Here is a 12,268-nt window from a genome sequence, read left to right on the forward strand (position 1 = left end):
GGGGAGGGGAGGAAGAAGTACTAGGTCATAGGTGAAACCAGGAGAGGGAAAGACAGTGAGGTAAAGAGCTGGGATGTTGATTGGTGAAAGAGATGAAGGGCTGGAGAAGGGGGAATCTGATGGGAGGAGACAGAAGACCATGGAAGAAAAGGAAAAGGGAGGAGCACCAGAGGTTGATGGACAGGTAAGGTGAGAGAGCAAAACAGGAATGGGGAATGGTGAAGGGGTAGGGGCAATTACCAGAAGTTCAAGAAAAAGCCATGGACTGGTGTGTCAGAATAGAAATGGGAAGTAAAAGAGAAATGGGTGGCCACAGGGAGATCATGCTTTTGCAGGTGGTCTAAGCGTAGGTGCTTGGTGAAGTGATTTCCCAATCTACGTGGGGTCTCACCAATATACAGGAGGCCACAGGGGGAGCATCGAATACAGTAGATGACCCCAACAGACCCACAGGTGAAGTGTCACCTCACCTGGAAGGAGTTTGGGACCCTGAAAGGTAGTGAGGGAGAAGCTGTAGAGACAAGTGTGGCTCAGCTTGCAAGGATAAGTACCAGGAGGGAGATTAGTGGGGTGGGACAAGTGAGTCGTGAAGGGAACGATCCCTGCGGAAAGTGGGGTGGGGGGATGGTTAGGAAAGATGTGCTTGGTGGTGGGATCCCATTGGAGATGGCGGAAGTTAAGAGCATTATGTGGTGGACACAGAGGCTAGTGGTGTGGGAGGTGAGGACAAGAGGAACCCTATCCCCGGTGCAGTAGCAGGAGGATGAGGTTGAGGGCATATGTCCGTGAAATGGAAGAGATGCGAGTGAAGGCCATCCCCCACCATCAATGCTGCCTTCATTGTTGATCATATTGAAGATCATGGTTGGGAGCTTAACAGTGTAGCGAAGTGTATGGTTATGCATTTGGAGAGAAGGAATAAAGATGCAAATCGTTGTTCTAAATAGGTAGAAAGATCAGAAATCAGAGGTTCAAAGGGACTTGGGAGTCCTCATGCAGGATTCCCTAAACATTAACTTGCAGTTTGGGTCAGCGGCAAGGAAGGCAGATGCAATTCATATCGAGAGGATAAGGTGCTGAGGCTTTTATCAGACAGCACTTGGAGTATTGTAAGCAATTTTGAATGCCTTTTTCTGAGGGAAAAAATGTGCTGTCATTGGAGAGGGCTCAGAGGAAGTTCACAGGAATGATTCTGGGAATGAAAGGATTTATATATGAAGAGAACTTGTTTGATGGCTCTAGGCCTGTACTCGCTGGAGTTTTGATGAATGAGGAGGGATCTTATTGAAAGTCCTAGATAGAGTGGATGTGGAGAGGATTTTTCCTATTGTGAGAGAGTCTCGAACCACAAAGCATAGCATCAGAATAGAGGAACATCCCTTTAGAACAGATGAGGAGGAATTTCTTTAGCCAGGGGGTGGTGAATCTGTGGAATTCATTACTACCGATGGCTCTGGAGGCCGAGTCATTTGGTATACATTCAGCAGCCACTTCATTAGGTCCACCTGTACACCAGCTAATCATGTGGCAGCAATTCAATGCATAAAAGCATGCAGGTGTGGTCAAGGGGTTCAGTTACTGTTCAGACGAAACATAAGAATGGGGAAGAAATGTGATCTAAGTGACTGTTGAATGATCATTGGTGCCAGATGGGGTGGTTTGAGTATCTCAGGAACTGCTGATTTCCTGGAATTTTCACACAAGCAGTCTCTAGAGTTTAGAAGAATAACAGGACGTTGACAGTAACTCAAATAATTGTGTGTTACAACAATGGTGTGCAGAGAGCATCTGTGAACAGACTACATGTTGATCCATGAAGTGGATGGACTATAGCAGCAGAAGGAAAACATCAGTTTAAGCCATTGTGGTTCATCTATAGATGAAAATAAATACTTTTTATTGCAGATTAGGAAATGGCACAGATATTAAACACATTTTGTTTGCCCTTATTGACATTGAAAAGCTTCCTGATTTAGAGAACTACAGGTCTGCAGTAAATGAGAAAATGACTGTGACCATCCACTTCATCTATGTCTCTCATTATTTTATAAAACTCTGTAAGGTCACCCTTCAGTCTCCTTTGTTTCAGGGAAAACCATCTTAGACCACCAAGTCTCTCCTTGTAACTCGAGCCCTCTGATACCAGAAAAATCCTTGTTCATTTTTCTGTATCTTCTTTAGCTGTAGAAGGCACTTAAAAAATATTCGCATGTAATGCATGTAATTTTAATGGAATATTTGGACATTAAATATAAACACAAAAATAGTAAACAACTAAGCAACACAAGCTAATTTTGTAACATGTTTTCAATACTGTACATACAGCAACCACTCGTATTAATATCTGGGATAGTACAATAGCATTGTTGTCTGAAATAACTTGAGTTGGTAACAACCAAGTTGCTTGAGAAACTACAGTATTTTGGCTCAGGTAACAGAAAAAGACATCTGGTTCCTTTCCAGGTATTTTACTTAAAAATCCACAAGGGCCTCTTTCCCTGCAGGAGTTAGAGATAGTAAGCTCACTTGTTACAGCCTGTCAGGTTAATCCTGGCACTTGTAAATCAAGCACTGGCTTAACAACATTTTGTCACCTTCTCTCAGCCTGTTTGGCCACCACACTGCTGTGAAGACCACTCATACCTTGTCATCAGATCATAGCATGTTGAGAAAAGGGATTAAAGAGGCAGCTGCAGAATTCACACAATGCAGTGGCACTTATAACACCGACAGCTGCATCTGTCATTTTACACCGTCAGCTAACCTGATGTCCGTGGTCCTGACACAGCAAAATTGGCCAAAAGAAGTTCCAGCTCTCTCATGCTGCCCCCATATGCTTCTTCCAGGAAAGCATGATGCTTCGTTACCTTATAGGACAAATAAAATCTTGCTTTAATAAATATAATTCCACACAAAGAAACTAAGAGTATGTACAAATGAGAAATCTTTACACTTAGCACAGAACAAAAGTAATAAGTTTTGCAATTACATATGTACCAAGCTAACAAAAGTAGGTACATACATATTTTTATAACAAAGAATTTGAACGACCATTAAAACCTTTCATGATAAATAATATAAACTCAAACATCTAATTTCAGTTACATCAGGGAAGCAGCAAGAACATTTTTATTCAACTCTGATTATCAATTAGTTCTCTCATTTTCACTGGCACAGATTTTTCCGTCCTTAAAGAACAGTCAAAATGAAATGCATATGGACCAGGATTATATGCTGATTGTGTGGTATAAGACTATTAGCCAAGGCCATGGATTACTTATCCAGAAATAGACTGATGAGGCATCAGTGAAATTTAAATTTGAAAATTACAACTTATCAGATGCTGCCAACAACATTGACCATGTAACCACTGGGCTACTTGGCTCACTAACCCATCAAGGATACACCTGTTATCCTTGGCTAAGCTGGCCTTCAAAATGGTCTATTTTGAAATGGCACAGCAAGCCACTCAGAAAACTGCTGGCCTTCACAGTGACTGGATAAAAGGTACTAAAATGTGCCAATAAAATACATTCTTTAATTACATTTGTCATGTAACTTATGGAAATTATAACAACCTTCAATGTAAGAGGGTCTTCAGGGTCCAAGTCCATAGCTCATTGAAAGTGGCTACGCAAGTAGACAGAGTTGTAGAAGTACATGTTTGTCTTCATTGGTTGTGGCACTGAGTGTAAGACTAAGTCATGCTGCAGGTACGGTACATGAAACACAGGTGTAGCTGCACTTGGAGTATTTTATGCCCCAGTAGAGGAAAGATATAGAGATTCTGGAGGATGAAGAAGTTGTCCTACCTGAATTAAAGGATATGAGCCATAAGGAGATGTTGAAAAGACTCTGGCATGTCAGAGACTGAGAGGAGACATGATAGAAATTTATAGAATTATGATCAGCATAGACAAACTTTTCATCACAGGGTAGAAAATATTAAGTACCTGAAAACATGCAGTTAAATTGAGATGGGGAAGTCAAAGGAGATGCATGGGGCCAGTTTTTTTTTACATAGTTATTGGTGCCTGGAATAGGCTGCCAAAGTGATTGGGTGAAAATAGCACAGTGAACAAAGTCTACATGGACTTCAGTGAGGCATTGAGCTGGTCCTCATGGTAGGTAGGGCAATTGTGAGGTAATGTAAGGGGAAAGTAAACAGTTCATGCAAGGCCTCTTAATAGCATTGATCAACAGGGGGACCTTGGAATCCAAGTGCACCCCTTCTGAAACTGGAAACTTAAGTATACAGTGTAGCAAAGAAGGCAAATGGCATCACACACAGGATGCTGGAGAAATTCAGCAGACCAGGCAGCATGTATGGAAAAGAGTACAGTTGATGTTCCGGGCTGAGACCCTTCAGCATATCTGAAACATTATTAGCCACAGGAGTGGAACGTGGTGTGGTCTTCTGCTGTCGTAGCCCATGCACTTCAAGTTTTGATGTGTTGTGCATTCAGAGATGCTCTTCTGCATACATGTGTTGTAGTGCATGGTAACATGAGTGACTAGCCTTCCTGTCAGCTTGAACCAGTTTGACCATTCTCCTCTGACCTCTTTCATTAACAAAACATTTTTGCCCAGAGAATTGCTGCTCACTGGATTTTTTTTTCCACACCACTCTCTGTAAACTCTAGACACTGTTGTGTGTGAAAATGAGCAGTTTTTGAGATACTCAAACCACTCTGCACAGCACCAATAATCATTCCAAGGTCAAAGTCACTTAGATCACATCTCTTCCCCATATTGTTGTTTAGTCTGAACAACAATTTTACCTGCATGCTTTTATATATTGAGTTGCTGCCACATGATTGGCTGATTAGATATTTGTATAAACAAACAGGTGACCAAATGAAGTGGCCATTGAGTACAAGGCAGAGAGAGTAAGAATCAGGAAGTCATAATATAGCTGAATAAAATGTTTGATTATGTGAGTACTGCATGCAGTTCTGGTCACCTGATTACAGGCAGGACATGGGAGTCTTTGGTGAGGGTACAGCAGAGGTTTACCAGGATGCCTCAATTAGAAAGGTGAGGTTCGACAAACTTGAATTGTTTTCTCTGGAATGTTGGATGCTGATAGAAGAACGGAATGGCACAGATGAGGCTGATAGTCAAGATCATTTTTTCACAGGGCATGAGAGTTATACATTACAGAGCTGAGCTCTAAGGTGAGAGAGTGTGGGGCAGATGTAGTTTGAGAGCGAGTAGTTCATGCCTGGAGCGCACTGCCAAGGGTGGTAGTGGAAGCAGATAGGAGAAAAGCATTCAAGACGCTTTTAGATAACCAAAGGAATATGCAGAGTATGGAAGGATTTGGACCACATGCAGGCAGAAGGGATTAATTTAGTTTGGCATCACGCTCGGCACAGACATCAGGGGCCAAAGGGCCTGTTCTTGCATTTTATTGTTCTAGGTTCTGTTCTATCAAGCTGATTCTTGTAATACTTTCAAACTTGAAACAGATTTTTATAAAGAATAAAAGGCAAGAGTGGGAAGGAATCTGTTATAAATTATCAGGAAAGTGTTCAGGAGAGATGAGGAAGAGGAGATGGGAATGGGTTTCGGTGCAGTTTGTAGTTTGAATTAAATTGAACCTGCATCCACCACTTGTGCTGGAAGCTCGTTCCACACTCACAGCATCCTCTGAGGAAAGTTGTTCAGCCTCATGTTGCCCTTAAATTTTTCACTCTTCATCTTTAACCCTTATCCCTTCCTGATGTCGCTATCCTCCATGTCCTTCTTTCTGGTGTTACGAAATCCCGTAACTGGATCACTTACCAGCAAAGATAGAGAGGTCCGTTGAAGTCTGATGGTACTATTTTTAAAAGTACTTATTGATATAGGGCACACAAATAAGATTAATGCAAACATACAGACAATATACGTCATCAATACTAAATCTAAAGCGCAGGTATAATAATAACCAATAAGAAATAGCTCTATCGTTGTCTAGGGGATAATGTTTTGTCCGATGAAAAGATAACAGTCACTATCAGTTCGTTCAAGCTGCAGCGTTGTTGGGTTTAAGAGCGATGCGGTTTAAACTTGCCCGGGTCTTTTATGATGCCAATCCGTTGGGTCAGGGGAGCGGATTCCCCTGTTGTTAGCTACAAGCTGTTTTCCGTGGTTCCAGCCACCAATTCCAGCCAACTGAACGCACGTGGCCTCCTTCAGATGACTTCCTGCTGTTACGTGGTCGCTTAACGTTTCTTCTGGTGCGTCTGAGGGACTGTTCCTACAGACCCTCTTTTATCCTGACTCGCAGGGTCGTAGATGGCAATCAGGTTGGGGGCGTGCACCCTCTCCCTCAACCAGCCCACTTTGCCTGAGGGCGTTCAGCAGTATAGTAGCTCAATCCACAAATTGGTCTCCAAGAGACAATGGCCATGTCCCATAGCTTTACATCGCGGGGAAACGAGCCAGCCTGCACGTCTCTTTTCCCATTTCCTGGGCCCCTTGACCCAACCCAACAGTGATCTTGCGATTCTCACAAAGGAGGGGGCTACGGACGTAACACTGGTGAATATCAATGCAAAGTATTTATTTAGTACCTCACCTACTAACTCTTGTTCCTGGCATGCATTCCTTCCTTTGTCCTTGGGTGGTTCTGCCCGCTCCTTAGTTACCCACTTTTTAAAAAATAAATATATAAAATGCCTTGGGATTCACTTCAATCCTTCTGGCCAAGGACATTTCATGCCCCCTTTTAGCCCTCTTGATTCCCTGCTTTGTTTATATTCCTCAAAGGCCCAGTTCAGTTTCCACTTCCTAAACCTTAGAGATCCTTTCTTTTCCTTTTTGACTAAATTTACATCTTTCCTTATCAAAGGTTACCCGAAACTTGTCATCTTTGTCTTCCTTCCTTACTGGAACACATTAGCCCTCAATGCCAACCAGCGGGCCTTTAAGCAACTGTCACCTATTTGGTATGTACTTGTCCAATTAAAGCCACTCCCAATCTACCCTCTTCAGGCAGAGTAGATACAGAAGGCAGCAAACCGTAGAAACAATCTAGTGAATCCTCTTTGCACAGCTTCTATGCCAACTACATCCCTTCTTTGGCAAGAAGTCCTAAATCATACATAGTACCAGGTCGTCACAGTACTGTCAGAGGATTAATTATTTAAATGAAGAACTTAAATCACACATCCAATAACTTAGTTCAATATCTTTTCAGAATTCTATGCGCACTGCTAACAAGTACTGACTTTCAAGGCACAAGTGACACGTTGATCTCAACCCACTCATTGATCAAAAAGTGAATTGTCTTATGAATGTAATTTTTTTGACATTTCATCTTTTTACCTTGTGGGATACTTACCAGTGATTCTCAAAGCTAATGACAGTTTAAGTGATATTATACATGCATGTTACAAGGCAATATATAAAATCTTTTACCTCTTACATGCTGTACAAATAATGAGCATGATTCATTGAACAAAATCAAATTTCTTCAGACTGCTTGAAGTAGAAATCACATTCATGCATACTTTTACTTTGCAAACTGTGTTCCACACCTTTATTCCACATCTCCCTAGTTCTCTTATCTTCAGTCCAACCAAATTAGCAATTTTATTTGTAAATGTAGTTCTGTGTCACTACAATTACCTAATACTCTTTATTCACCCTCAGCCTATTAGGTAGCCTCCTCCAATGTCCTTCACTTTCAGCTTGATCAAAATTCTTGTACATCGTTCAGTTCTTACCGACTGAATTGAACAATAGGCAATCAGCTAAAGAGAGCGATGGTCATCTTCCCAGTCCAATCTGAAGCCCATGGGTAAGGATCTGATTTGTTTTATATATTTCCTTACAGCAGTAGGAGGTGATTCAGCCTATGGCTCTCAGAAGAAACCTTTACAAATAATTACAGATCCCCTTTTTTTTCAATTATCTCATGGTACGAGACAAGGTTGTCCCTTAAGTCCTTTATTATTTAATATCGCATTAGAACCTTTAGCCATTGCTATTCGTGAATCCCCTAATATTTTTGGTATTACCCGTAATGAGAAGTTATACAAGTTATCACTTTATGCTGATGACTTGTTGTTATATATTTCTGATCCTGATAGGTCTATTCCCGCTATTTTATCCTTGTTGGTTCAATTTGGTAGTTTTTCTGGTTATAAACTAAACTTGGATAAGAGTGAATTATTCCCTTTAAATGCACAAACTTTATTGAATGACAGGATACCATTTAAAGTTGTTACTGATAACTTTATTTATTTAGGTATAAAAATTACCAAGAAATATAAAGATTTATTCAGATTGAATTTTTTTACCTATGCTTCATCAGATTCAACAACTTACTACAAGATGGTCTCCTTTATCCTTATCATTAGTTGGCTGGATTAATGCTATTAAAATAATGATTTTACCAAAATTTTTATATTTATTTCAAGCCTTACCAATTTTTATTCCTAAATCTTTTTTTGATAAAATTGATTCAAAAATTTCCTCATTTGTGTGGCAAAATAAAAACCCCAGGTTAAGTAAAAGGCAGTTACAAAAATCTAAAAAAGATGGTGGTTTAGCTTTACCTGACTTAAGATTTTACTATTGTGCAAATAATATTCGAAACTTAATATATTGGAAATTAGATTTGGATTCACCATTGTGCCCACAGTGGATAAATTTAGAATGCAATGATGCACAAGGGTATTCTCTATTCTCTGTTCTTGGTTCTTCTCTTCCTACTGATTTAGTTAAACTCAATAAACAGTTATCCAACCCTATTGTCAAACACACATTACGAATTTGGTTTCAATTTCGTATGTTTTTTACTCTGAAAAACTTTGTTCTAGATAGCCCTATCTTACTTAACTTCTTTTTTAAACCTTCTTTGACAGATCAAGCTTTTAGCATATGGAAAAGGAAAGGTATAATATGTTTTCGAGATCTTTTTTTTGAAGGTAGTTTGATGTCTTTCGACCAACTTTCTAACAAATTTAAATTACCCAAATCTAATTTTTTTAGATACTTACAGATCAGAAATTTTTTACATAAAGTTCTACCATCCTTCCCGAATTCAACTTTGATAGATTTTTCAGATATGATTTTTACCTTGAATCCTTGTCAGAAGGGATTAGTGGCTCTTATTTATAATATGATTATGAAGATACAACCAGAAATATTATGTAGAATTAAACAAGAATGGGAAAAAGAACTTCAATATAATATATCAACAGAAAAATGGGAAAAAATTCTACAAATGGTTAATTCTTCTTCTATATGTGCTAAACATGCTTTAATACAATTTAAGGTTGTACATAGAGCCCATATGTCTAAAGATAAACTTGCTCGATTCTATTCTCATATTAACCCTCAATGTGACAGATGTCATTTAGATGTGGCCTCATTGACCCACGTGTTTTGGTCATGTCCCACTTTACATAACTATTGGAAGGACATATTTGCTATTATTTCCTCAATTTGGAATATTGATTTACAACCTCATTTTATTACTGCAATTTTTGGTATACCGAATGAGGATGGTAACCGGTTTTCCCCTTCAATTAGACGAATGATTGCCTTTGTAACATTAATGGCCAGAAGGTCTATATTACAAAATTGGAAAGAAGTAAATCCTCCTACCACGTTTCAGTGGTTCTCTCAAACTATTTCTTATTTGAGCTTAGAAAAAATTAGAAGCACTATTTTTGACTCATCAATTAAATTTGAAGAAACTTGGGGACCGTTCATTCGACATTTTCATATGAATTAGTTTGGTCTCTTCCAGACCTTTTCTCCTTTTATTCTTGTTCTGGTATGGAGTTCCGGAGTTCTTGACACTATCATATACATATAAACTGTTATTATTGCCCATGTTAGTTTAGTTTAGGTTTAATTTTTTTTTCAATATATATTCTTTTTTCTTGTATTTTTTAAATTTTTTTTCTTTTGATTATTCTTATTCTTTTTCATGTATAATTAATATAGGTTAGATTGATTAATGTACTATTTTTTGCTGATATTTTAATAAGATATTGTTATTTTATTACTAATTCAACTTTAAGTCTAATGCACTCATAACCTATTCAATATTACGATATGTTTTTTTTATATGAAATTCAATAAAAAGATTGAAAAAGAAAAAAAAGAAAAGAAAGAAACCATCCATGCAATTCCTTGACTTATTTCTATTCTTCTTCTCACTGTTGAGGGCATTACTCTTGACAGTTTCCGAAAAAAAAACATTAGATTCTACAAATTACACTGATGGCACGAAATTCTACCTCATTGCCACCCTTGGGATCACTCCACTTTTATCATGCTGTCTCAACATAACTAAATACTAATCAAGTCAAACCTTACTCCAAATATTAGGATGACAAACTTTCACACTAGATTTTGCTGAATGGGACCTGCAAATCTACAGTCACTGTTGAACCAAATTATTATCAAACTCTTCTCTTGTCCGCAACAAAGGCAATATTGCTGGCCAAGTCTGTCTGGGAATTGATTACTGTGGCCCTGCATTGTGCAACGTTTTCAAATTCACCAAGGGAACTCCCTGCAATGTACAACCAGCATATTCAGGACATCACCATTTGCAGTGAACTCCTCAAATTTTGCTCAATTTCCAGCATTTGCAGATTTTCTCATGTTTGTCCTCAAATTAAGGTCCATTTGATAATCCATCATAATCTCTTCCTTGACCACTGTTTCAGTCCCTGACAACTGACTGAACTGAATCATACAGTTGCTAATATTTGACTCCTGGATGAGCTTCTAAAAGCATGTAACTATTCATTACAAATATCTTGAGCACTTGGATTGTCATGGAATAGAAGGATACAGAAGTGCAAGTAAATGAGAATTTGAAGATTGGTATGGACCTGGTATGCCGAAGGGTCTATTTCTGTGCTGGACAGCTTTATAGCCATCCATTTTCACATTTAGAACATTATCCCTTTTCAATCCCATCTCAGCTTACCTCCTCCCGCTGCCCCCATCCTTGCTTCTGCTGAGTCTAACAAGACCAAAATCTTAAAAAAAAACACTTCATTTTCAAGTTTTTCTCTGGTCTCACTCTTCCCCATCTATAATCACTTTGGCCACTTAACCCTTCAAAATCACAGCATTTCATAAACCGTCAATTGTACATTTACCATTGACAGATACGGGAGATAGCAAATAGAAAGAAGTTGATCTGTCTCCAAATCATTTTACGATTGGGGTGATCTTCTAATCATATTGACCAATGTCACTGAAAAAAACTGTAGCCCTCGAAATTTGGCCTGTAAGTTCAACACTGTTGCTCGTTTTGATCTTCACAATAGCCATACTGTTCTCAGGTTGGTCCATATTGCCAAGTTAAGTGACTCAAACTTGTGTTTAATAAATTTCCCCTCTCCTTTTTGATTATAAATCTATTTACCTCATTGTCACTTCTGAAAGAAACCCTAAATCAAAACCAAGGTCCTTAGAGGGCTTTCTCATATTTTTGGATTTGTTTTGCTACAAGTTTAATTGATCAAACAATGGATATAACACAGCTCAATGTTCTCCAAATAGTATATTCTTACTTTTGTTAATTCATCCCGAAGATTTTCAAAACTTTCCTCACGTCTTTGCAGTTGTTTCGAAAGATCAGCAATCACATCATTCTTTTCTTCCAACTCAGCGGTCAATTGAGTTTTTGTAACAGTACTTTCCTTTTGTAATCTTAAGGACAAATTAAGTTAGTGTTTTTAAATATAAATAAAACCAATCAATTGAATTGAATTTATTTCTTACACCTTTCACCTGCATGAGTAAAAAATCTTTACGTTACGTTTCTGTCTAAATGTGCAATCATAGTAATTTATAATAAATAGAACAGTAAATGTAATATAGAGTACACTCATATCAGCGCGAGTTCATCAGTCTGATGGCTCAATATGTTATCTTGAGGTTCCGAAACACTTTGACTTAATTGCCTACAAAGCACAATTTGTTAGAAGATTATATTTCATAATGTGCAAAATGTTCTTTAGAAAAAGTCTTACTTCTGTAACTGATTTGTAAATTCCACAACTTTTGATTTTTCCCTTTCATATGAGAATTCAACTTCCCTGAGTTGTTGCTTGATCAGTTCCAAAGTTGACACAGCATTTGCGTGGCTTGATTTTTCTACTTCCAAAGCATTCTCAAGATCACGGATCCGTAACTACATTTAAAAAAAGGTTAAATAAAGTGCCCAATCATAATACAGAAATTGTGATAATTATACCTCAGAAAGAGCACAGATTAATGAGTTAAATGTTTCAAATTATGT

General features: G+C 38.4%; 1 protein-coding gene across 3 annotated transcripts in view; it reads right to left on the minus strand.

Annotated features, from left to right (window-relative positions):
• Positions 1-12,268, minus strand: part of LOC132396875 (coiled-coil domain-containing protein 171-like) — a 449,415-nt gene that overhangs the window by 359,771 nt on the left and 77,376 nt on the right. For all 3 annotated transcript variants that reach the window (XM_059974899.1, XM_059974901.1, XM_059974900.1), the window contains exons 8-10: positions 12,000-12,160; positions 11,538-11,676; positions 2,765-2,867 (exon numbers count right to left, since the gene is read on the minus strand). In XM_059974899.1, the coding sequence (XP_059830882.1) occupies positions 2,765-2,867; positions 11,538-11,676; positions 12,000-12,160 (403 nt within the window). The remainder of the gene's footprint in view (positions 1-2,764; positions 2,868-11,537; positions 11,677-11,999; positions 12,161-12,268) is intronic.

Source organism: Hypanus sabinus, chromosome 7 (assembly GCF_030144855.1).
Source record: "Hypanus sabinus isolate sHypSab1 chromosome 7, sHypSab1.hap1, whole genome shotgun sequence".
In the NCBI taxonomy this organism is placed as follows: domain Eukaryota; kingdom Metazoa; phylum Chordata; class Chondrichthyes; order Myliobatiformes; family Dasyatidae; genus Hypanus; species Hypanus sabinus.